The sequence below is a fragment of the Moschus berezovskii genome, chromosome 9, assembly GCF_049115385.1.
Source record: "Moschus berezovskii isolate FMDL1 chromosome 9, NW_MosBer_1.0, whole genome shotgun sequence".
Taxonomy (NCBI): Eukaryota; Metazoa; Chordata; class Mammalia; order Artiodactyla; family Moschidae; genus Moschus; species Moschus berezovskii.
The window spans coordinates 36,646,464-36,674,119 of NC_142468.1; the positions used below are offsets into that span (position 1 = coordinate 36,646,464).

Genomic DNA, 27,656 nt, shown 5'->3' on the forward strand with positions numbered 1-27,656 from the left:
CAGATTCAGGGTTCCCAAAAGAGCCAATTTCCCTGAGATCTACATCACCTCTACTTTTCACCTTGCCTGATGAAGTAGTTTTGTTTTAGGTATTGGCTCCCTGAGGCCAAAGAGCCACCTTTCCATTAAGGGATGGACCCTAGACCCCACAAGAAGGTGGAGAAACAGGATCAAAGCCCAAGAAATATCCAGTATGCCCCAGTAGTTTTTACTTTCTAACTTTCAATTATGAAATAATTACAGATCTATAAGAAACTGCAAAAATACTACAGGGAGAGGTCCCATGTACTCATTCCTCCAGCATCGTCCAAGGTGACATTTTACACAAGTATAGTGTGTTAACAAAACTAGGAAACTGACACAAACATAAAACTGTTAATGAGACTACACACCTTACTCAGATCTCAGCAGATTTTGTACACACTATTTTCTTTGGTATGAATTTGTGCATCTTTTTTTTTTTTTGTGTGCATCTTATTACTTTTATAAATTCATATGCCCACCTCCACAATCAAGATCACGGTATGTTACTAAAGGTCTATTAGTACTGAGATCAAGTTGGTAACATGTCACAAAGAAAGGAAGAGTAATGATAAATGTCACTGTGAGGATGACGACAGAATGCTAAATGATCAATATTATCACCAAATATTCAGTGAATCCCCAAGAACACTTTCTCCTATATTTTGGAAATCTGATTTCATGAACATCTGTTAGACCATCAGCGATGTCTAGTAAGCAGTTGGATATATGAGCATGCAGTCTGGGAGAGAAGACTGACCTAAGATTGACCTTTGGGAGCTACCAGCACATGGGTGGTTTTAAAATTATGAAACCATGAGACGGTCTAACAGATGTATAAAGTCATCATATAGGACACTAAACTTCCAACATTTTCGTAAGCAAAAAACCCTGGCATCATTCTTGAATTCTTCTCCAAACAATTCATTTATTCTGTCAGGAAATCCTGTTGGCTGTACTTTCAAAATACATCTAGACTTGACCACTTCTCCCCTTCCTACTGTGGTCATCCTGGTCCAAGTAATCGATATCTTGCCTGGATTACTGCAAGAGTCTCTTAACTAGTCTTCGTGTTTCTGTCCGTGCCCTGGTATAATCTATTCTTAACACAGCAGCCAAAACAATCCCCCTTAAAACACGAGCCAGATCACATCACTCACTCATTTGCCAAAAACCCTCTGAGGGGGTTGCTTAGAGCAAAAGTCAAAGTCCTTGTAACAACCCACAATACCCAGCATGATCTGTCCCTCCCCATTACCTCTGCAACCTCTACCATGGCTGTCTACCTCACTCACTCATTTTTAGCCAACAACCTTGTTTGCTTTTTCCCAAACAAGCTGGCACTCTTCTATCTTGTGATCTGAACCCTTAAGGCCAAACCATTTTCTATTGCAGTGAAATGGTCATAGCATATTCAAGTCCACCTAGACTACTCTGCATGGCCTGGGCTCAGGAAAAGTACAGTGCAAATGAGCACAGGAGTCTGGGGAGGGCAGTTAATGCTAGTGCTTTGCTATTCATTGTCTTACCCAGTCCCTCTCATTCATTTAGCAGACACTTACTGAGTGCTTACTGTTGCCAGCCCTGGCCAGGGCATTCACATACATAATCTTATTTATCCTCACTACAACCCTCACAGGTAGATATCATGAATGTTTCCATTTTGCAAGTGGTGACCTTGCTCAGAGAGGTGAAGTAACTTGGCCAAGTTATAGTAGCTAATTGCAGGTCTGAGATTTGGACCCAGGAAGCAGTGACACCAAAGTCTTTTTTCTGTTCACTTTGTCAAGCTGCCTCCCAGGTGCTCAGGAGATATTTGATAGAAGCGTTGAGTGAATGAATGACCCAAAGGACTGCAGTTTGGATAAGCACAATTTAGCCACCATTGACAATGCAGAGGAGCAAAGCAATGACATTAAGGTTTTGTTAAAGAGATGTTCTTAAAATACAAGCGTTGACATGACCCAAGTGTTTTAATGAAACTTTCTGGAGGAAAGATCTGAGCTCTTATCTTCTTTACTGATGCTCTGAAAAAGGGCTCTAATTCCTTTTGTAATATGTAATCTTTTTCTAATATGTAATCTAGTTATCTTCTTAAACCTCCAAGTCCTTTTCAGCTCAAATACTACACTGGACTCAAAGGCCTAGGAGACCATAACAAGAATCTGAGCATTTCCTTCCCATCTGCTGGGCCTGGTAGCCACAGTGAAATATAAAAGTGACAATCTGATAACCATTTCAAATGTACTAATCTTATTAAGACCTGACAAAAATGTGTTACATCAGCAGAGATGGAAATGTGATGACCCCAGACTAATTTCAAGACGGATGACATAAAACTCAACCCCTTAAAATACAAAAGACCAAGTTTTGAGAGGGCAGGCAGCTCAGAGCTTGCATCTCTCCTAACTATCAAAGAATTTTGAAACAATTACTAGATTCTGTCGCTCACCCAGGAAACTCGGGCCAAGAATCTCTGTAGTCTCAGCCTGCATGTGTCTGTTTGAATAGTTCAAGCCATCACTTTCCATCACACAGAGGTTAGTGAAACTGTTTCCTGGATTACTAGTTTATGAAAAAAAACCTGTCACAGAACCTCTTACACAATAAATTAATGATGCAATAATACCTAATTCTCCAAATATGCAAGTTATCAATATCTCAATGTGAAAATGGACAAAAGAATTTTAAAACCTCGTGTTGTGGCATTATCAAAGCAATAGCTTAAGTATATCTTTGATTATTTCACTGAATAATTGTTTGTTTCAATCAATGGAGTGAAAATTCCACACACTTACGTATTTAAGAAAGCCATTTAAAAAGGCCCATTAGCCCCAAGATCCATGTGGAGGCAGAGGCCAAGAAGCTGTCACTGCCAATTCTTCATACTCTCAGATCTTTTCATTGGGGGTTCCTGCCTGTTGACAGGCACACACAGTCTAACTGCGAAAGCTTTTCCCCAAGAAAGTTATCTCGGGCCTGACGCCGTCTTCAGAGACACATGCAAACTAGCATCAAGAATTCTCTTTGATGGTGGGCCACTCTCCCACGCACTTTATAGAAGCGCCGGGAGCATGTGTGTCACTTTGCTCAGCCTAAGTGGGGAGCACAGAGAGCCACCAGACCCAGGCCTGGTCCCATCTGTGGGCAGAGTACTTTAGTGTCCAAAGAGCAGAGGGCTGCCCTCTGCTCTCCCCTCCAGCAAAGCCGTTCCTGCCCCACCTCTCCTAAGGGGTTAGGCTGAGCGAGAGAAGGCCACAGCATTCACACCAGGCCACAGACAGAGCAGCATTCTCAGTTAGCAAACCTGCTCCCCTTGGTCAGGAGGAAAAGTGACCCTGACAACAGAGGATTAAGACAAGGAGATGCAAGGGAGGGAACATTCCAGGGTGAAATTAAAAAAAAAAAAGAAAGAGAAAGAAAGGAAGGGGAAAAAAAAGAGAGAAAGAAGGGAAAAGAAAAAAAAAGAAGTGGAAAAAGAAAAGAAAAAGCACAAAGCCCATGAGGCTGTCTGGTTAAACATGGGTTAGAATCAGGTATAGAGCATCACACGGGAACTCAATGTCTTGGCAAATCCAAAAACCCCAGGTTAAAGGTACTGGGTGAAGGCATTTCTGTTTGTGGAAAGCGGAAGTTTCCTTCTTTCACCACTTAATCTCATATTTAATTTTTTTTTTTTGGTCTATTTGTAACCCGAATTTAAGCCATCCATCATTTTTACCTGCCCAGGATTTTTCTCTTTCAGGAGTCGAAAGAACAACAAACACGGGGTTCAAAGAGCCCTTTCCCGCAGCCAATTCCAATCAGCCCTCTCTCCCAGGGTTACGGGGTGCCCAGAGCAGACATTCCCAGGGGGACATGCCACACACAGCAAGTCACCAACCAAACCAGACTGCACTAACGGGCTTCCGGGGGACTTACTTGTACTTGTGCTGGTTCCAATCGTATTGATTGTGGTGGGGACGGACGAAGATGAGTAGAGGGGCACGTGGCCGTTCTCACACCCCAGACTTTTGTCCTGCCAGTTGGAGGCGTTGATGCAAATCCCAGAATCCCGAGAGTTCTGCCACCCATTAAGCTTGTCATCGGAGTTCTGTCTTTGGTGATAGTAGTGTGTCTGCCCATAATCCACAGAGTCCGAACGGCCTCGGTTCTGGCCGCCAAAGCTGGTCGACGTACGGTCCTCCAAGTGGTTCAGCCACATGGCCAAAGCACTGCGGTCTTCCAGTGAAGTGGCTGGATGGATCAACGCATAGGACAGCAGCTGCCTGCTCTCCTCGATGTGCTGATTGTGTTCAATGGAGTGTGCCAGGATTTTGGGCAGCAGTTTCATATACTCTACTTTTGCGTCGAGGTTTCCTGGCTTCAGCAAAGGCAGGTGAGTTAACAGGAGGGAAATCACTTTATCCTTGGATTCCTGTTGCCATTGGTTAATGATTCCTGGAAAGGAAAATAGGCAGGGCAAATAAGCAAATACACCTACCATGGCACCAAGCACCACACTGCATAAAGAGAATTCCTGGGGACTGGAGTCTCCATCTAGGTACCCTGGCTAAATTTTCTCAAAACAGCCTCTGCCTCGAGTGGACAACTGACCTGAGGTTGTCAAGGGGTACTGACTTCAGTGAAACACTAACACTCTGAGATGTCGGAGTGCTCAATCTAACTCTAATGCAGGTCTCCAAAGAGGCTATGATCACTTTGGTACAAATGAATACAATTTACAGCTATTTCATTTCTTAGGAAAGTCTAGGCATACCCTCAGACAGGGGAATAAGGAATAAGAAAATCTCCTTGGAAAAATGAATATAATTAAGGGTCCATATTGTAGAGTCCTCAAAGGCAAGGCTGCTTTCCCTTCCCTAGACATCCCTGGAAAGTAGCTGGAGCCCTGGCAAGTGCATCTGTGTGAAATGGATAAAACCTCCTAGATGGAGAAATCTATCAGGAAAAAAAAGGTGCCCCTCATCTGGGTGAAGTCTGCACCTTCTTCATGAGAAGCTGACTCAGAAATCGACTGTGATCTCAAAGCTAGAATCAACAATGGACCCAAGATGGGTCCAGTGGCATCTCTGATCACGCATGCTGCTGCTGCTGCTTCTAAGTCGCATCAGCCATGTCCGACTCTGTGCGACCCCATAGACAGCAGCCCAACAGGCTCCTCTGTCCCTGGGATTCTCCAGGCAAGAATACTGGAGTGGGTTGCCATTTCCTTCTCCAGTGCATGAAAGTGAAAATTGAAAGAGAAGTCGCTCAGTTGTGTCTGACTCTTAGCGACCCCATGGACTGTAACCTACCAGGCTCCTCCGTCCATGGGATTCTCCAGGCAAGAATACTGGAGTGGGGTGCCACTGCCTACTCCGAATCACACATGCTAAGCAAGCTATTTTTCTTTAAGTATAGAAGATCTGTTTGGTTATTTTTATTATGGTAAAATATATGTTTTAAGTATACTTAATGTTTAAAGAGATCAGTCCTGGGTGTTCATTGGAAGGACTGATGCTAAAGCTGAAACTCCAATACTTTGGCCACCTCACGCAAAGAGTTGACTCACTGGAAAAGACTCTGATGCTGGGAGGGATTGGGGGCAGGAGAAGAAGGGGACGACAGAGAATGAGATGGCTGGACGGCATCACCGACTCGATGGACATGAGTTTGAGTGAACTCCAGGAGTTGGTGATGGACAGGGAGGCCTGGCGTGCTGTGATTCACGGGGTCGCAAAGAGTCGGACATGACTGAGCGACTGAACGGAACTGAATGTTTACCATTTTAACCATTTTAGGTGTACAATTTTGTGGCATTAAGTACATTTACATTGTGGTACAGCCATCACCACTATCTATCTCCAGATCTTTTTTGTCTTTCCAAACTGAAACTCCATATCCATGAACCACTAACTCCTCATTCTCCATACCCACAACCCCTGATGACCATTATTCTACTTTCTGTCTCTATATATTTGACTACTCTATTTATCTCATATAAGTGGAATTATAAATTGAGTTGGCCAAAAAGTTCATTCAGATATTTCTTAAGATCTTATGGAAAAACCCAAATGAACTTTTGACCAACCCAATAGTATTTGCCCTTTTATGACAAGAATATTGTACTTAGCATAATCTCTTCAAGGTTCATCTATGAGAATGTTTTCAACACTCTTACAAGGAATTTCTCTTATTCCAGACTACTCAAAACATAAACTTCTTGCCTTTAGGTAAACATGGATTACCTAATGGTAATGTTAGTACCATGGAATAACTAAACAGGGGCTTCCCAGGTGGTACCAGTGGTAAGAATCCGTCAGCCAATGCAGGAGATGTAAGAGACATGGGTTAGATCCCTGGGTCAGGAAGATCCCCTGGGGAAGGAAATGGCAAACTACTCCAGGATTCTTGCCTGGAAAAAAATCCCATGGACAGAGGAGCCTGGAGGGCTATAGTCCATGGGGTTGCAAAGAGTGGGACACAACTGAACACATACACACACAAACATGGATTAACAGTACAATTTGCCTTAACTGGCCTTTAAGAAGTAATTTGTTCTGCAAACTGATAGCTATCCATGGGACCTGGGATGATAGGAAAGAAAGCTCCCTGCCAAAAAAGTCATGCCTAATACCTAAAGACCTGAACTCTGGCCCACTGATGACTGTATAAGGGATAGAACTTTCATAAAGTATCTGCAAGGTTGAAAAGGCATTTCTGGAATTTAGCAGAAGGGCTTCATAATTCTAGTGAGGCACAAACACATCAGACCAAGCTCAAGAGTCAGTGTGGACCATGAGCTACAAATGTACCAGCTGCGTATGATCAGGCCTCTCAAGACGAAGGGGTATATTCAAAGAACAGTATCAAGGGAGGAAGGCATGGTATGTCATAAAAGAATGTGGGCTTCAGAGTCAGGCACACAAATCCCAGCTCTGCCACTTAATCGGCAAGGGAACTTTGGTAAGTTCCTCAACCTCTCTGAGCCTCAACTCCCTCATCAGTCAAGAGTGCTACCAACAGCACCTGCCCCTCCTTGTGTTACAGGATTAAATAAGGTAATGTAACAAAAAGACCAGTCAAGTACTTGACGATAGAAATAATTCCTTCTATTTGTCTCTGCCTTAGTCAGGCCCATGTTAGAATCATGTTGGGTGGTTTCCCATACCAAGTTTTAAAAATAATAGAGGCCAGAGATGATCCAGGAAAGGCCGTTAACAATTATCAGAGTTAATACAAAGCTACAGTAATCAAGACAGCATGGTATTGGCACAAAAACAGACACATGGATCAATGGAACAGAATAGAGACCTCAGAAAGAAACCCACACACCTATGGCCAATTAATCTTCGACGAAGGAGGCAAGAATATACAATGGAGAAAAGACAGTCTCTTCAGCAAGTGGTGTTGGGAAAGTTGGACAGCTGCATGTAAATCAATGAAGTAAGAACATGCCCTCTTACCATACACAAAAATAAACTCAAAATGGCTTAAAGACTTAAACATAAGGCATGATAACATAAAACTCCTAGAAGAGAATACAGGCCAAAAAACATTCTCTGACATAAATCATCCAGTGTTTTATTAGGTTAGTCTCCCAAGGCAATAGAATAAAAGCAAAAATAGACAAATGGGGTCTAATCGAACTTAAAAGCTTTTGTACAGCAAAGGAAACCATAAACAAAACAGACAACCAATGGACTGGGAGAAATATTTGCAAATGATGTGACTGACAATGGCTTAATTTCCAAAATACACAAGCAGCTCATACAACTCAACAACAAAAAACAAACAACCCAATTAAAAATGGGCAGAAGACCTAAACAGACATTTCTTCAAAGACACACAGCGGAACAACAGGCACATGAAAAAATGCTCAACATCACTAATTATGAGAGAAACGCAAATCAAAACTGCAATGAGGTACCACCTCCTCAGGAGAACTGCCAACATTAAAAACGTCTACAAATAACAAATGCTGGAGGAGGTGTGGAGAAAAGGGAACCTTCCTATACTATTGGTGGGAATGTAAGTTGGTGCAGCCTCTCTGGAAAAGAGTATGGGGATTTCTCAAAAAACTGAAAATAGAGTTGCCACATAACCAAGCAATCCTACTCCTGGGATATATGTTTGTACAAAACTATAATGAAAAAAAATACGTGTACCCCACATATAGCAGCACTATTCACAATAGCCAAGACATGGAAACAACCTAAATGTCCATCGAATGATGAATGGATAAAGATGTGGTACATATATACAATAGAATACTACTCAGCCGTAAAAAAGAATGAAATAATGCCATCTGCAGCAACATGGATGGACTTAGAGATTGTGATACTAAGTGAAAGGCAAATACCATACGATATCACTTATACATGGAATCTAAAATATGACACAAATGGACTTACATACAAAACAGAAACAGCCTCAGAGAACAGACTGCAAGTTGCCAAGGGTGAGGAGGAGAAGGGTGGATTGAGAGTTTGGGATTAGCAGAGCAAAGGAAACCACCTACAAAATGAAAAGACAACCCACTGAATGGGAGAAAATATCTGCAAATGATGTGACCAACAAGGGGTTAATTTCCAACATTGGAAATTAACCCCTTATTGGTCACACACAATTCATACACACATAGTTCATACATCTCAACATCAAAAGAAATTAAAAAATGGACAGAAGAACTGAATAGACATTGTTCCATAGAAGAAATACAAATGGCCAACAGGCACATGAAAAGATGCTCAATACCACTAATCATTCAGTTCAGTTCAGTCACTCAGTCAGGTCCGACTCTCCGTGACCCCATGAATCACAGCATGCCAGGCCTCCCTGTCCATCACCAACTCCCAGAGTTGAAAAATACACTGTGAGATATCACCTCACACCTGTCAGAATGGCTATCATCAAAAAGGCTACAAATAACAAAAGTTGGTGAGGGTGTAGAGAAAAGGGAATCCTTGTACACTGTTGGTGGGAATGTATACTGGTGCAGTCACTATGGAAAACAGTATGGAGCTTTCTCAAAAAACTAAAAATAGAACTACAGTATGATCCAGAAATTCTACTCAGGTATATATCTGAAGAAAAAAAAAACAACCCAAAACACTAATTGGAAAAGATACATGCACAATGTATACAGAAGCATTATTTACAGTTTTCAAGGTGTGCAAGCAATCTAACTGTTCATCAACAGATGACTGGATAAAGATGTGGTGTACAGACAATGGAATACTACACAGTCATATAAAAGAATGGACATGGGTGGACTTGGAGGGTATTGTGCTAAGTGAAATAAGTCAGACAGAGAAAGACAAACGCTGTGTGCTATTACTTATATGTGGAATCTTTAACAGGACAAACTAGTGAATATTAGAAAGAGGAAACAGACTCAGATATGGAGGACAAACTTGTGGTTACCAATGGGGAGAAGGAAGGGGAAGGGGGAGTCCAGGGGTGGGAGATTAAAAGGTGTAAAGTATTATGTAAAATAAGCTACAAAAATATCTTGTACAACACATGGAATATAGCCAATAATCTATAATAACTATAAGTGGAGTGCAAACTTTAAGAATTGTGAATCACTCTATTGTACACCTATAACTTACACATTATTGTACATCAACTAATTTTTTTTTTAATCCAAGGTGTACTCTGCCACTGACAGCATATCTCAGCTTGGGTTAGCCACAGCTGAATGCCAGGAGGCCATGTGTGGCTGGTGGCTACTGAACTGGCTAGCACAGGACTACAGACATTCAGATGGGGAAGGAGGGTAGGAGGGCACAGATGACCTCAGCAGGTCCCTCCAAGGTTCCTGACTCTATATTTAGCAAATTGCCACCTGACACAAGACAACCCTTGTACATTCCAGTAAGTATATAGCCTTTCATTTAAAGTTGCTTTAGGAGATGAAGAAATCACCAATTCTAATTTTCTCATCGATACATTTCCAGCAAACACCCGGCATGTTTTAAATTATGGATATGCTTAGGATGAAGATAAAGTCTATTCATTAAAAGCCCAAGGAACTAAAGAGTCACTGGCAAGCGAAAGGGCCTGAGAAGAAGGTGAGTCTATGCCTGATGCCAACATTGATCACATGTAGCCAGTGTATACCCTGGAAAACGGATGTTTAAAAATGAAATTTGGGAACAAGCTTTACCACAAATCCATGAGGCCAAGGAAGTCCCTAGCTTTTTGTGAGGTCACTTCCCTGTTTGGGTAGTGTACCCTTCCACAAAAGGTCAGCCTAAAAAAATCAGAAACAAAAACAAAATGGAAATAGGACTCAGAGTACAAACTGAACATCTGATCTCCATGTAAGCCCACTCTGCCAGGGATTAGCCTGGGATCCAGGGGAGGAACAAGCACAGCAAAGAGGAAAAGAAAACCAAAAGCTGCTGACCCTGGTCCCTTCCGGCCTGAAATGCTTCTTTCTCTACCTTTGGGACAGGGCTGCTTGGATGCTGTGGGGCTATGGCGTGGCCAAGAAGATAACTATGACTTTTAATTTACTGCCTCTGGGAACATGGAAATATGATGGCCTTCTGACAGCCAACTGGATCAAACTGTTTCTGCCACTGCTCCAGCTGCCATGCTGACAGCTAACAGTACTCAATATTTTCTACGTGCTAGGCACTCTTCTAAGCTCTGTGCATGCAATTCCTCATTTAATTCTCAAATGAAGCTTATGAGACAGGTCCTATTACAGCCTTACTTATGGATGGGGACACAGAGGCACAGAGAGGTCAAGTAACCTCCCTCAGTTTCCCCAGTTAGTGAGGAGGCAGAATGAGGTATGCAAATTAGCATAAAGATACATAATGACTATCATGCTAGAGGAGCTTGGCTGTAAGCTAAATACATTAATATTTATAATACATAACTAATTATATACTACGTATATAATTATATACTGCATATATAATACACATGTAATTACATAAACATTAAAATATAATTATATAACATGTAATTACCTATGAATTGTTTATATGTGAATTATATTTACAAATATAATAATGTAGAAATATTAAAAGAATACATGGATCAGCAGAAGAGTTGGGTCAGCTGTGGAAATATAGAAAAAAAGAAGTTACAGAGGACAGTGTACTTTTTGTGGTTTTAAAATACGTCCACTATGTCTTTGACAGTCCTCTCCAAAAGGTGGAGCCAATCAACTCCTTCTAGATGCAGGCTGTAGTTAATGAATCACTTCTATCAAATGGAGTGTATTAATAGCGGAAGCAATAGGGTGTGACTTGACGGACTGGGTTATAAGCAGCATTGCAGCTTTTACCTTGAACTGAACTGAACTCTTGGGTTACTCACTCTGGGGGGAGCCAGCTGCCATGCTGGGAGGATACTCAAGCAATTCAACAGGGAGGGAGGTCTGAGGGTAAGGAACTAAATCCTGCTACCCACAGCAGTACCAACTTGGAAACTGAATTCTTGGCCCCAGTGAAGCCTTCAGGTGATTATATACCAGAGAACATCTTGAAGGACCCTGAGTCATATTCCTAATCCAGACAAACTGTGTGTGATAACACATTTATTGTTGTATTAAGCTTCTAAGTTTGGGGTAAAGATAACCAACACACCTATCCAAATGCCCCTCTCGGAAAAAGGAAGTCTTAGCCCTTTGGCTTTGAGTAGTTCTGTCCTTTGAGTAAAGTCATCCTTATTCTGAGCTGGACTCATGAAGCTCACCTGTTGCCACTAAATGCTCCCCTCACTTAGTGTCCCTCATCCTGGTTATCTGCTCACCAAACAAACTCTTGACTACGACAGCAGTCCAGGTACCTTCAGGGAGAAGATGAACTGATCATACAGATGAGGGATTTCTAGATTCTGTGATGATGATGATTTTTCAGGGCAACTTAATAAGTGGTTTCTGTTTATGATGTGTCTTTCTGTGGAGCCCTTCCTGTGCTGATTATATGGACTGTGAGTACATCTTATCCCTCTGAGTACATAAGGTCCCTCCTCATGGCCCAGGGGCCTACTTCCCTGCTTTCTAGGTAGTACTCAGTCAACTTCTCAGGGGAGTATCCCCAGGTGCTAACAAGAGAGAGAATCTCCACCTTCAAACAGAAGCCAAGCAGGCATGCAGGGACTTGGGACAGAAATGGCAGGTCCTGCCCAGTTGCCCACTGGCCTTCTTTGTAGCATACACACCACTTTCCAGGGAGAAGGGGCCTTTACTGAGATGTGTATTCAAGGGATTCTCCTTATTGAGAAGACCCAGGAATCCTGAAAATGTTCCATCAATCACTTCCATGATGCAGTTTCTATTATCATTCACGCCAATATCACCCTAGGCAGTCAGACAGTCTAGAAAACAGAAGTCCAAGAACAAGGTTCAGTCTCTTCTCAACTCTCCTCTATTATTTCCTCTAAAGATTTCCTCTGTTATTCCTCTGGATAAGGAGCAGAGATAAGAGTTTGCTGGATGTCTTAGGTGGGCAAAAACTAATGATTTATAATGTATAAACTGGTGACATATGAATAGTAAAAAAAAAAAAAATCCCTGAGCTATAATTAAAGACCATGAGGATTAGGGAACTGTCCCAATGATTCTTGGAGTGATAAAGAATGTGTTTAAATACCAAGACTGGTATTATTACTACACAATGGTATGTCAATGTTTAAGGGCTCCGGTTGTTAGTAAATTACCCTTAAATTGCTATTTTACTATACCCTTGTTTTCAGTTTAATAACATTTACCATAAAAGGGTTTCTCACAAGTGTATTTAGGCAATTTGCTCATGCGAGAAATGGCTGGAAATTAAATGCACACATTCAAGAACTACGGGTTAAATAAATGTGCTAAAAGGCAGAAATACCAGTGGGTTTTAAATGGTCAAATGCTCCCTGGAAGAATTTGTGTAACTCAATCCTAGAATGCAGTACATCTCTGCACAGATCAGGGACAGAAGGACAGCAGGAACACCACACATCATGCATGTGGCAGGGATGGGAGCTGAGAGGGCACCTAAAAAAGTTTGGGGAAAATGGCAAATACCAACATGGCAAATGATGAGATTCCTGTGTCGGCACCTGCATTTGCCTACTGTCTCTCAAGCGATCCTCTTGAGCTGCTGCTGCTACTGCTGCTGCTAAGTCGCTTGAGTCGTGTCTGACTCTGTGCGACCCCATAGACGGCAGCTGACCAGGCTCCGCCATCCCTGGGATTCTCCAGGCAAGAACACTGGAGTGGGCTGCCACTTCCCTCTCCAATGTGTGAAAGTGAAAAGTGAAAGTGAAGTCGCTCAGTCGTGTCCGACTAGTAGTGACCCCATGGACTGCAGCCTACCAGGCTCCTCTGCCCATGCAATTTTCTAGGCCTTCTCCGGCCTCTTGAGCTAGAGATGGCTAAAGAAACATCCCCATAATGTGGGGAAGCCCAGCAAGATATGTGGATTAGCTCAGCTGTGACGGGGGACCCAGATAACATGGGGTTACTGAGCTCCTAGAACTGCAAGTCGTGCTTTGAGCAGACACAAAGGATTGAGAAGACAGAAACCTCCTCCTATTTTTAAGAAGGGTAATTGCTGGCTGGTGGGCCCCATGGGTCCCTGCCTGTTGGTCTTCAGGCCCTTGTGTACTCTCTCTTAAAACTGAATCTGAACAGCAGCACGTGACCAATAGAGAATGGTGGAGGAATTCAGAGATTGGGTCACAAAAAGCATAGCAGCTTCCACCTCACCTTCTTGGTTCACTTGCTCTGGTGGAAGTGATGGTCACACCAATGTACGAAGACACTCAGGCAGCCCTGAGAAAGGCCTATATGGGCAGGAACCCAGGCCTCCTGCTAACAGCCAGCACCAACTTGCCAGCAATGTGAGTGAACCACCTTGGAAGTGAATTCTCCAGCTCTAGCCAATATCTGGATTGCAACCTTGCAAGAAATCTTAAGCCAGAATTATCCAGCGAGACAACCCCAAATTTCTGACCCTCAGAAAACTGTGAGATAAATGTTGTTTTGTGAAGCCATTAAGTTTGGGGGCAATTTGTCATACAGTGATAGTTAACTAGTACTAGTAGCTTCATGTTACTTGGTAAAAAAGAATCACTCGAGAATGCTTCTGCCCTTTGAACTTACTAGAAGAGTCAGGGACCTGTGTGGTGGACTCTGCAGCCCATTATAACCACCAGCAATTTCTCAAAGAATAGGACAATGGTTAGGTGCGAGTCATTCACAGGCACCTGTCTTCAATGGGCAAGAACCAGGTATCTCTGACCCCAACAGATACCTACAACGACCCCTCTCTGCTCCCAAGCCATCTTGTCATCTCTTTAATGAGGAGTTTCCATCTGAGTCCTTTTTCTCCCAGGTATGGGCATTGCTGGCCATTCCAGGAGGTCATCTTTGCTCTTGAGCGATCCAGGCCAGTAGTGGATCTCCGCCCAGGTCAAGTTAGGATTGGAATTCACCTTCAGGCTTCTGACCACCTTCTGGCAATGACTAACTCTCATAGGTCTGAGGCTGTCCCATCCCCGAGGGCATAAAAGACATGCCAGCTCCCCCAACCACTTGCCTCTGTTCTGACTCTGACCTGAAGAGTATGCAGACATCTCCCACAGCTATATCTCCAGCCCAGGTTAAAATGTCTAAAACTGAATTCTTGCTTTCACTCTCACTAGATCTGCACTTTGGTCTTCTTATCTATCTCAGCACATGGCTTTTCCATCTTTTCCAGGGTGGAAACCCTGGAGTATCCTTGACTACTCTCTTTCAAAACCTATATTTTATCTGTTAGCAAATCTTATGTGCTGGGTTTTCAATATATATCCAGAATCTATTCTTTACCATGCTTCTACATTCTACCTCCACGCCCTGCAAACTGTTATCAACATAACAAGCAGGATGATCTTTTTATACAAGAAGATAAGTCATGTCACTTCTCTGATCAAGCATTTCAATAGTAAAAGGCAGAGAGTAAAAGCCATATGTGTGCGCGGTGTTCAGCTGCTAAGTCATGCCCGACTCTTTGTGACGTCATGGACTGTAGCTCGCCAGGCTCCTCTGTCTGTGGGATTTTCCAGGCAAAAATACTGGAGTGGGTTGCCATGTCCTTCTCCAGGGGATCTTCCTGACCCAGGCATCAAAATTGGGTCTCCTGAGTTTTCTGCATTGACAGGTGGACGCTTTACCACTGTGCCACCTCGGAAGCCCTGAAAGCCACAGAGAGGCCTACTAGCCCCTCTGTGATCTAGCTTCACCTCCTTCTACAGTCCTACATTCATGTCAGTCCATCTTGGCTCCCTTGTTGTTCTGTACATGGCAGATCTCGCCCTAATCCCCAAACTTTGCACTGGCTGTCTTTCAGCCTGGAATGTTCTTCCCTCAGATCCACATTCACCCTCCCTCAGCTCTGTCTTTGCTCAAATGTTACCTTCTTAGTGAGACTTTCTCTGTCCACACTCTAAAACTGCCTGCATCACCCCTCACCCCACACTTCCTTATCCCCCTGCCCTGCTTTACTGTTCTCCACATTTATCACATGACTTCCTGTGTACCACACTGCTTCCATCTTACCCTACTAGAACAAAACTTCCCAAGAGTAATGATTTGTCTCCATGTTCCCTTGCATTACCATTTCCTTATTAATCACATTTTAAAATGGCTATATAAAATTATCCCCAGGCCTTTTGTTTGACAGTGGTTTTATTAGACTTCGGGGTTTCTTACTCAAAATCTGAGGTACTTCCTAGAAATTTCCTTTGAAAAAAGACTAATGGACTGAATGGCCTGCAAGCAACAGAAGGTACCAACTGTCATCCCAAAACTGTTCTGTCACTCTTTCTTGTTTGATTCTTGAGGAATTCTAATTAATATTAGCTTTAACATCAAACAAATTAGGAATATGTAAAAAGGGAAAATAAAGTGATTAGCTCAGTTTTGAAAATCTTTACTCCATCCCCCATTTCAATATTCTACTTCGGATGGAAAATTTCCCCAAGTGCTAGAAAACAAAGCGTAATGGGTGCTTTTTCTGCTTGTAACTGACACCAATTAAAGTAATCTTCATGATAAAGATTTGTTAGGCTGAGACAGCAGAATTAAACGCATTTAATACGACTCTTTGGCAAACATCTGTTGAAGAAAGAGACAAAACCAGTGCCAACAGGGTCGTGTTAAGACTGTTACATGTCCCAATTTTTTTGGCCATAAGTGTTCATGTTAAAATAAAACCTCATAGGAATGGGTCTCCAAAGAGTCATATACTAATAAATTAGAGATGAAGGAAATGTTACCTTACTCTTGACAAAGCAAGGCAAATTCTTGCAAACCACATTCGGCTAGTGTGTGTTTTTTTTACTCAAAACCCCTCTGAGGACAGGCTATAAATGTTCCAAAAGCAAGAGGTTTTCCCACTCACTAATCTTCAGTGCCACTCTCGCCCTCCCAGACCACCACTGACAAACCCCACATACCACAAAATGACTCTCCAATCATATTTCAGAATAATAAATTAGCAATGCTCACGCTGACCTTACAGAGGAACAAAACAGCCTCCTGCACTTAGAAGCCTTGCTCTATAAGAAGCAATGGAAACAAGAGCCTGAAAAGAAGCACCCTGTGGTCCAGGGAGCCACTTGCAATGAGCTTTGCTACCAAAGTACTCCAGGACCAAAATCCTTGGCAATGTCCAGATAAAATCAACAAGGGAGTGTCAGGAGGAATGTAAACCGGCCAAATCACAAAGTAGTAATCTGTGCTTGATCCAGCAGACATAACTGAACAACAGCCGTTTCACACAATATTCAAACCATTCACTCCTAAAGGAAATTAACCCTGCATATCCATTGGAATAACTGATGCTGAAGCTGAATCTCCAATACTTTGGTCACATGATGCAAACAGCTGACTCCAAACGCTGGGCAAGATTGAGGGCAGGAGAAGGGGGTGACAGAAGATAAAATGGTTGGATGGCATCATCGACTTAGTGGACACGAGTCTGAACAAAACTCCGGGAGACAGCGAAGGACAGGGAAGCCTGGCATGCTGCAGTCCAGGGGGTCGCAAAGAGTCAGATGCAACTGAGCAAGTGAACAACAACATGAATCTGGCAAGGGCCAGAGTGAACCATCTCTGAGCACATGGAGCCTTACAATGTCTTGAAGTGAGCCTGGACTGTCGACTCACTAGGTCCCACACTTTCTGAAATAATGACGAAGTTGCTTGACAAAATTTCCCATTTTGAGAGATGAGAATCCAAAGTGTGAGAGTGAATGGAGTACCCTAGGATGTGTGTAAATGTTATCACCAGGGAACAGCACACACATATGCCTAACATACCCATGATGGAAAAGTTGACCGTAAAATGTGCGCATCACTCACTTAGGTAGGAAATCTTAAATATATGTACAAGTTATTCAACAGAGCATAGAATGGACAAATATGTGAAGGTAAGATATTTAAATCCACAGTGACAAATCAACTGTTAATGTATTCAAAAAAGGGGCCTGGTTAACTGCCCAAGGACAGGGTTGGGTGACCAACCCTAGGACAGAGCCAATCCCGCCCTGGAGTCCTCATTACCCACAGCCCTGCAGAGGGAGTTAGAGGCACACCGCCCTTTTGGGATCTCTGGAGCTATTAGCCACCTCCAGGAATTTATGCAAAGGCAAGCAGAAAAGGCAGGTTATTTTCACCTCTTACTTGAGCACTGAATTCATTTTCAGGTTAGTAGGTCTGTTGAGGCAGTCAGACAGAATGAGACATGTTGGATGTTTTGAGAAGGAAGTTACTTTTTAATTTCTGTAGTCCTCTCGGTCAGTGGGGTCTAAAGGAAAAAAGGTAGGAAGGACAGTGGTAAAGGATGAAATTCTCTAATCAGAAATGAGAATGGCCGAGGCCGTTTCCCTCCTTCTGGGCATCTCACTGTGAAATTAAACAGAGTTGAAGGCCAGTGGCTGGACCGGAATCAGGAGAGCTGACCGGATGAGGACACTCTGCTTTAGGAGACTTTGTGGGAATGTTGCAAGAGGAGTCAAGAGCTCAGAGCCCATAGTTATAATGTCTGTGGACAAGGGCCTCTTGATCCTGCTTCCTGAGTCTCAAAATGCACAGTCTAGAATTCTAAACTAAAGGAACACATGAAAACAGTGAGTGGACTTAGGCCACACTAGTTCAGAATAGGGAGTGACAGAAGCCGCCTGTTTGGTTTCAATCTGGCTTGATACCAACCACCTTTGCAGGTGGATGTATTTATTAATCCACTGGATATTTATCTTTTGTCCCTGTCCATGTATGTGTCCTGGTTCTATGATCCCACTTTTTTAATGGGGTACAGGGTCAGAGAAAAGTTTTGTACCTCATAGAAATATCTGCAATACGAAGAATTTGGAAAAGAGTTAGACTAGAACGGTAGGGAAATACTTTAAAAATATCTCCATTGATAGAATAGGCAACTCAGTAAGGAGCAGAATCCATTTTCTAAAAATAACCCCAAAGAACAGATACATTCATATGTATGGCTGAGTCCCTTAGATGTTCACCTGAACCTATTCCAACATTGTTAACTGGCTACACCCCAATACAAAATAAAAAGGTTAAAGTTTGAAAAAAAATAAAATAATAAAATAACCCCAGAGCCTCCAGGAGACCTCCAGCCAGCATCTAACACATTATTTACCAGAAAAACATGAAGAAGAGCTTAATCAATTATGATTATAGCAATGGAGACTTAACCGTTAGCTGTTTAAATCCTAAGAGATTATTATTTATTAAGTATTTTTTGCTGCAGATACGCCCTGTTTAGGTCCAAACTCATTTCCACCTCCCTGCCATCATCCATGACATGGTTTAGGAAGCAACCTCCTTCCTTGAATCCTATTGATTTACTCTGGCCCTCACTGCTGCTCTCCACCACATTGCCTGGCTCAATGACATACAATACTCTTTCTCTTCCATTAGACTGTTGGCTCCTTGAGGGCAGGGCCAGCGTCTCCTGCTTACATGTCTCCTATTTGTTTGCCGAGGTCATTGCTCATCACACATGCTTGCTAGACCAAACTGGACAAAGACACCCATGCTTTTCTATCACAGCTGACGAGGCAGATCTGCTCTTTCTTGGCTTCGCTGGTCTCTGGTTAGCACGCTAAGTGTCAACAGCAGAGCTCTCTGGACCAGAGCAGAATGGTGATGGGACACTGAGTCCCAGCAGAACGGGAGGGCTGGCCTTTCTTCTTAAGTGGACGCCATTTCATATCAGCCCCCTCCCAAGGGTCTATCCACTCTGAGAGCTCTTCCCACCCACCCACCTCTACACACACACACACACACACAGAAGCAGAGAAGCTAAGCGGTCTGGAGACTTGGATCCCTGGACGCAGGTTATAAGTACCTAAGATAGGCTCAGCTGTCTTGGGGCTCCTTTCTGAGGTATTCACTTCCAAGAACTGTAGGAGTACCAGGTGTTCTAAGTAACTTGAAGGAAAGGAAAAGAAAGACAATAAAGCTGAGTGACTGCAAGCAGATTCCAGTTGTATTGTCTGGGTCTGGATATCAACCTTCCCTTTAGCCAGCTGTGTGACCTTGGGCAATTCTGTACATGTCAGGGCCTCATCTGGAAGATGGGATGGGTCACTGGACTGTAGTGCTGTTTGAATTATTTAATCTGTGTAAAGCACGGAGACCACTGTCTGGCCCATCGTGAATGCTAGGTAATTGTTAGCAACAGTCCCTATTATCTATGGGATGAGGATATGGCACCATGGGACCCTCCCTTACTGGATGGGGAAGGGAAGAAAGGGAGGTTCTCCAAATGTAGGGGGCTGCACACCTGGGGACTTGTTAGAAATGCAAATTCAGGGCCCCTCCCTAAATCTACTGAAATCAGAAACTATGTCATTAAAAATTCCTTCAGGTGATTCAGATCCAGGCTTATATTTTGAGACCCACTCGTCAAAAGAGCTAAGGGAAAATCATGGCCTTATGATTAAGGCACCTCCAATGTCCAACGCTTGGGATGATCACAGTGTAAGGCTGGTGTGAAACTGGGTGGGAAAACCAATTTCTTACCAGGAGAAGGGCTGAGAGGGATTGATTCAAAGGGCAGCAGGAACCTTATTTTTAAGAGGAAATTGTTAGATTAAACAATTAACTAAAAAATAAGCCAGCAAAACGCCATAATATTTCTGGGACAGGGCTGATTTCTTAAGTTTTCCCATTCACAGTCATCTAGCCAGATAAAAGGAGTGCCAGCACCTTCCAAGGCTACACAGGGGAGTCAGGATTTGGCCCACATGGGTTTTAAGAGTGTTTTCAAAACAAGAAACAAAGACTGACCAGGCCAGGGATGACTCGTGAAGACAAAGAAGGTGAAAATTCCTGTTGTAAAGCATCACTCCCTTAGAGTCACATGCCCACAAACCACCCCCACAGCTAGCTTCCCAGAGTCATGGGTGGCTCCAAGGAGGAGGGCGCAGAGGGGTCTGCAGGAGACCGAGAGGAGCCTGGACCGCAAAACCAGGGCATTACCTCTAAATGGTTGCTCCGGAGAGCCGTTTGGTGAAGAAGTATCAACTCACAGGTCTGACGATGAATCACGGGACACATGCAGCAACAGGAGCAAAATTCACTTGATTAGAGGACCATAATATTTTGCTGAGTTTGGGGGGAGGGCACAGACGCTGTATAGGTTATATGGAGCTGAACACATTACAGTTGAAGCAGATGTTAGGTGAAAAAGTTGTGAGTTGCTGGAATTATCACATAAGGGATTGCTCCATCTCCTCCCTCTACACTTGATCCTCCTCCTTTTCTTCCCTCCTCTGGTGTCCACTGGGCACAGATCAGCATTATTGAGTGTCCAGCTGGGTATTGTGATGTCAGAGGCATTACCCACAGTGGACATGCCTGAAGAGACTAGTTGCCCAGCCATGTCTGGGGACACACGGTCCTGATTTGAGCTCCCGTGACACCACACTTTCTCCCTCTACCCGACCACATCTCCTATCTCCTACATCTCCAGAAGTTCTTATCCTCCCCTCCCCAAATCAGTATGGTGCTTCAGGGAAACCGAGACACAGAGAAACTCATCAAGGTCAGGCAGCCACGCTCTGGTATGGCCATGAACATTGCCAAAGCTTCCTGACCGCCTGTCCGCACCAGTCCAGGGAACCCGGCTGCCTTTTATAGAAAGTTTCCACACACCTTCTATTCCTAACCCCGATCACAAGCATTGCCGGTCTGCGTGCCTCCGAAGCACCAGCCGACTCTGTGTCACAGCCTTAGTAACACACCTCATTTAGGACCATGAGCACAGCTTGTTTGCACAGGACACTGAATTCCTGATATTCTTCTTGGGCTGCTTTTTTATTGTTGTTTTTATTTCAAACACAGTTAACTACTCAGGCCTTTATATATCAAGAAAGCTGACTCAATTCTCCAAGAAAAATCAGCAGCTTACCACACACGATTGTTCTTGGTCATCCCCAAGATGCCAAGAATGTCAAGAGTCTGCAGTTTGGGGTTAGGAAGAATACGTTGTTCCTAGCAGACCATGGAGAGGCAAGACCCAACTTTTTTGTTTTCATTTTTCAAGCTAACAGTAACAGTACTGAGACAATGAAAGATAATCTATACATAAATAAACAGATATGTACATGTACATACATACATATATGTATTTTAAAGTTATCAGAATGTCTTGACCTTGAGATCTAACATGGATAGTCTTTGGAAGAAAAGGAAGCAAGATCCTTAGAATAAGATCTGCATGCGAAGGTGAATAACAGATACATGGCAAGCCACTCTTGCCTGGAAAATCCCATGGACGGAGGAGCCTGGTGGGCTGCAGTCCACGGGGTCGCTAAGGGTCAGACACAACTGAGCGACTTCACTTTCACTTTTCACTTTCACACATTGGAGAAGGAAATGGCAACCCACTCCAGTGTTCTTGCCTGGAGAATCCCAGGGACGGGGGAGCCTGGTGGGCTTCCGTCTATGGGGTCGCACAGAGTCGGACACGACTGAAGTGACTTAGCAGCAGCAGCAACCTTCAGCACATGGCTTGCTCCACTACTCACTGAACAGATTCCAGCGCCTAAATAAAGCCTCAGAAAGCACACATACGGGAAGAACTAGCTCATGTATAAAACAACTGATGGGCTAAGACAGGGAGCTCTCACCAGCCAATAAGGTAACTTGGTTTCTCAACATGACAGAAGTGCATTTCAACCGTGTAGTAAATAAAATAAAACTTCATTGTACACGAGCCCCAGTGTCCCCCATGTGATCCACCTCTGCTGCCGCCTCATGTGACCGGCCTCCCAATTTAGAGCGTAACCAACTCCCAATGACCTGTAATAACACCATTCCCAAATTAGAGCTCTCAATTTGACTTGGCCTCGGTCCCTCCCTTAAAGCAAAATAAAGCATCCGTTTTCTCTTTTTCACATTCATAATACTCTCCTTTTGGAGCTGCCAACTCAAACCCTGCTCCAGTCAGATTGAGCCCTTCCTCTATTTTTTTTTTTTTTTCTGGTTAGCCAAAGAGCCTGATGGAAAAACACCAAGAGACAAAAACAAAAACAAAATCAGATGAAAATTCCAAGTAAGTGACATTCAGCTGGAAAAGCGATGATTCACATGCAAATAAAAATCTCCCTGAATTCACTGTTACATGACGCAAGCCCCTGGCTTCGACATAAAAAGGGCAGAATGAAATCACCCACAATTAAACTCACCCTGCAATACTGGAATTCTCTGGCTAGGCCTCCCCAATTAATGATAAGAAACCCCCCACTGTAACGGAATGGAGCTAATTGTGTTGGATCCCAGGGCATCCCCACCTCAGCTGACATTCACTGCTGGACACTCCCCGGTTCAGCTTTCCCCACCTGCCCTCAGCTCTGACCTGGATGAGCAGAGCCTACACGGAGATGGGGCTCCGGTCTCTCAGGGGCAGCCCTCCTTTCTGTGAAGACATCAGGGGAATTGTGCTGAGAACCCTGGCCCTCACACCCACACCCACCCCTGGATGCAAGGGAGCTTTCTTAGTCACTCTGGGGAGCTCTCCCCAAGACTAAACAGAGCCTTGGTCAAAGCTTCGCAGCATCAGCAGCCTCTGATCTCAGTTTCAGCCAGAGACAGTTCAGCACGTCACCTCACCTGACTGACAGATAATTCACCATTCCACTTTCCCTTTTTCTCCAGGGCCGAGGTGGTCGGACACCTCTTGCTTTTTCTCCACATGCTTCCCTTAGAAGGCACACTCCATCTGCCTGAGAATCACAGAATTCTGAAGATGGAAGGGCTGTCAGAGATTCTCTGGTCCTCCCTTTACTAGTTGTGGGGCTTCCACCTTTGTTCCTCCCTGATGGTCACCTGGCCTGAGCGACTCCCTAGCTACGGGGAGCCCACTTTTGCCATCAAAGAGAGTTAGAATTACTGAAACCCTAATCCACCTCTCTGCAACTTCTTTTCATTCAACAAAGGTCAGTTCTGAAACTACAAAGAATAAGTCTATGTAAATACTCGTACATTCACGTTCATAGCAGCATTTTTCACCATAACCAAAAGCAACCCCCAAATCCATTGACAGAGAATAGAGAATGGATAAACAAAACATGGGTCATACATATAATGGGATATCATTCAGCTTCTAAAAGGAAGAAAACTCTGACACGTGCTACAACATGAATGAACCTTGAAAACATTATGCTAAATGAAAGAAGCCCCACATAAAAGACAAATATTCTATGATTTCACTTACATGAGTACCTCCTGCTGCTGCTGCTAAGTCACTTCAGTCGTGTCCAACTCTGTGCGACCCCATAGACAGCAGCCCACCAGGCTCCCCCGTCCCTGGGATTCTCCAGGCAAGAACACTGGAGTGGGTTGCCATTTCCTTCTCCAATGTGTGAAAGTAAAAAGTGAAAGTGAAGTCGCTCAGTCATGTCTGACTTGTAGCGACCCCATGGACTGCAGCCTACCAGGCTCCTCTGTCCATAGGATTTTCTAGGCAAGAGTACTGGAGTGGCTTGCCATTGCCTTCTCCGACATGAGGTACCTAGAAAAGGCAAAATCATAGAGACAAAAAGCAGAATAGTGGTTACCAGGGATTCAGGGGAGGGGAGGTGCTATTGTTTAAAGTGGTACATATATGTGATGGAATATCACTTAGCCATAAAAAGAACAAAATAATGCCATTTTTTTGGCATTAGAGATTGTTAGATGGACCTAGAGATTGTTATACTGAGTGAAGTAAATCAGACATAGAAAGACAAATATCATATGATATCGCTTACATGTGGAATCTTAAAAAGAGGGTACAAGTGAACTTATTTACAAAACAGAAGTAGAGTCACAAATGTAAAAAACAAACTTATGGTCACCACTGGGATAGTGAAGGAGAGATAAATTGGGAGATTGAGATTGACATACACACATTACTATATATAAAATAGAGAACTAATAAGAGCCTGCCGTATAGCACAGGGAACTCTGCTCAATACTCTGTAATGGCCTACATGGGAAAAGAATCTTTGAAAAAAAGAGTGGACATATGCATATGTGTACCTGATTCACTGTGCTGTACACCTGAAACTAACACAACACTGTAAATCAACTACAATTAAAAAAAATTTTTTTTAAGTGTAGAGTTTCTGTTGGGATGATGAAAAGGTTCTGGAAATGAAGAGTGGTGATGGTAATACAACACTGTAAATATAATTAATGTAATAGAACTGCACAAACTTTTAAAATGGCATGTCTATTTCATTATGGAAAAATACAGGGAAAATTAAAACAACTTCCCCTTTCACAAGATAGCCATCCCCCTACATTTTATTTTTCAGCCTTAAAACCCCCAGTTCCTTCTAATAATCTTGAGATAATATGGTTTCTAGACCCCATGGCCTCCTGGCTCCCCTTCTTTGAGGCCTCTCACTGTCTCCCCAGGTCTCCCTCAGAGGCACCCAGTTTAATCCCCAGTGCAAAGGTGCACAGGAGGGGCCTACTGACTGCCTGTTTTGGCTGCCAGGGCAAAAAGGTCCAGGTTCAAAAAACATGCCCTATTCCACCCCCACCCTGCTGCGGCTGCTTCCCCAGCCCAGATCCATTTCCCAGACAGCTGTGGGCAGCTGCAGCTGAGAAGTGAAACCAGCAGAGGCAATTGGTGGAGGGGTGGGAGGAGGCGGGGGGCAGCATCTCAGCTGAGAACACTCTGGCCTTTCCACACATTTGCCTCCTTTCTTGTGGGTGTTCAGCAAATAGATACAGGGCAGGCATGGGAGGCATCTCTCTCCAGGCACTCAGGGATGCCTCTCGTCAGCTCCCACCAGAACCCACCAGCAGCCTGTGGCCAGCATCGTGGGGCTCAGGCACCGCGGCTAGACCATCCCCTCTCGGACCATCTGGAAAAGGTTTGAAAGTTTGAAGGAGGAAAGTTCCCTTTTGGATTTTAAAGTATGTTGAAACCAAGCAGCCCGGGTGTTGGTCTGATTCCACAAGTGAGTAATCCATTTCCTGAAAGTAAACTGCTCACCCTTTGGAAGTGGACCAGGGATTTTGGGGTGCCATTTGAAGTGTCACTAGCTGGGTAAATATTTACTGGCACAAGCCATGGAGCTTTTCTAGGAATGTCAGTTAATTTACGAAATTAATGACCCTTAAGGTGGCACCTTTAAAAAAAGTCAATTTGTCTTTTGTACCGGGTGAGCGGTTTTATGCCTGGGATGGGGTTATTGAGGGGAAGGGAGCTCCTCTGACTGCTTAGAATAACCACATAGAAATAAAAGCCAGGTCTGACTTTAAAATCTCTACCTTCTAATTTTTCTTGACTCCTGATCTTCTATTAAAATCAGAGTCAATGATGGGCTGATTTTGGAAAACTCCATTTTCTATGCCAATCATTTGCCTGGAGTTTCAAATGACAGGATTTGAAAAATCCCCTCTGTGAGTCCAGTGGCCTTGGGGCTACCATAGAGAAGATCTCCTCTATCCCCTCTTACTCAGAGCTGGGCATATCTGGGTATACCTGGAGACGTATCTCCCGTTCTCCCATGTGGAACAATTTAGACTCCAACCAGGTGGCTGGAAAAAACCTTTTGCGTTAAGAATAAAAAGGTTATTTCTTTTGGGCTCAAATGATCACTTAAACAATCCTTTCAAAAAGACTCCTGTGTTTCCCGCTTCATGAAACAGGCAGTCTGCAGGAAGGCATCTAAAGTTTCTGATTAAAACTGTGCAGACAGAGGACCGTTTTCGGAGCTCTGCTGGGAAGAGGAGGAGTTTGCATGTGCGGCAGCCTCTGATGTAGGAATAAATCAAGCTGAGAAGCGATTCTCAGTGGAACAGTCACAGAAGTTTATGAAGCTGATAGAGGAAAGGTTATTCTGGATTCCCATCTCATGCTCAGCCTCCCATTGGCACTCTTCAACCTCTCACAGAATGAGCCCCTTTAGTAGAGAATCTGGGAAACTGTATGTGACTGTGTTGGGCTCAGGCATCACCACTACCCACGGGGGTCTTCCGAGACAGAAATGGGGGGCTTCCCTGACTCTGGCATTGTCCGAGCATGGGCTGTGTTCTGCCTGACAGCCACTGGTACCTAGGTTTTAGGGCAAACCTATAGTATCCTAGAATCAGATGCCATCTACCTGCTATTCCATTCCCATCAGGGGTACCCCAGGAAGGATATAACTGTGACTCCAAGAGATGATGTCTCTCTCTCAGTGTTCTGGAGTCTGAGCCCATAAAGGCCAGAGCATCAGCATACACTTCTGTCCCTGCAGAACCAAGCACAGTGTGATCACTTGGGTACACAGCTGGCCCAGGCAAAGCCCACCTCTCACAGCACTGCCTAGTGGTTGACCACAGAAGAAAACAATACAATGGGTGCCAGGAACACAGACTTGGCAAGCCGGGTGGCCAGCAATGCTGAAAATGTTTTCCCTTGTTCATTCATTTCCTTCCTTTCCAACGGGCCAGGCCTATGTATGAGGCAGCGCTGCTTAAACAGAGTCATTGAGTGCCTGAATAAAAGGACTGGGCTGTCCTGTTAGTAGAGCAGGAATTTGCTCTTAGTTTATTTCCTTTCATGCTTTAATTTGGCACATGCGTATTTGCCATCACATTATCTTTTTTATTTATCTTTTGAAGAATGCAGCCACAGTCAGAGTATTGATCTGGAGCTGGGCATCATGGCTTGTTGACCATGTGCTGAGAAACTCTGTCTTCAAGACTTTTGGGGACAAAAGTAAATGCTTAAAACACAAGTGATGGCCAGTAAACATTAATCAACAGGGTCCCTGGGAGTTGGGAAATGTAGAGAGATTTTCAAGCTGAGTCTTCAGGGGGGATGTGTGCTGGGAGGGGCTCTGGTTGAGCCTTGCTGCTGCTAAGTCACTTCAGTCATGTCTGACTCTGTGCTGTGTGCCCCCTGGTTACCATTGGTACCAGTGCTCAAGAGCCCCCAGGAAACCACCTTATTCTGCTGGGTTGGCCAAAAAGTTTGTTTGGGTTTTTCTGTGCCCTCTTATGGAAAAACTTGAACGAACTTTTTGACCAGTCCAATATTTTCTGTGATTCTCTCCTGTACAGATCTGGCCTGGGAGATGGAGCAGTCACAGAGGAGAGCAAATGCGATGGAACAGTAGAAACAGGAGGCCAACAGGGAACCGAACAA

At 43.8% G+C, this 27,656-nt stretch overlaps 1 protein-coding gene across 3 annotated transcripts in view; it reads right to left on the bottom strand.

Annotated features, from left to right (window-relative positions):
- Nucleotides 1-27,656, bottom strand: part of SAMD4A (sterile alpha motif domain containing 4A) — a 232,701-nt gene that overhangs the window by 87,730 nt on the left and 117,315 nt on the right. For all 3 annotated transcript variants that reach the window (XM_055435955.2, XM_055435953.2, XM_055435954.2), the window contains exon 3: nucleotides 3,943-4,461. In XM_055435955.2, the coding sequence (XP_055291930.1) occupies nucleotides 3,943-4,461 (519 nt within the window). The remainder of the gene's footprint in view (nucleotides 1-3,942; nucleotides 4,462-27,656) is intronic.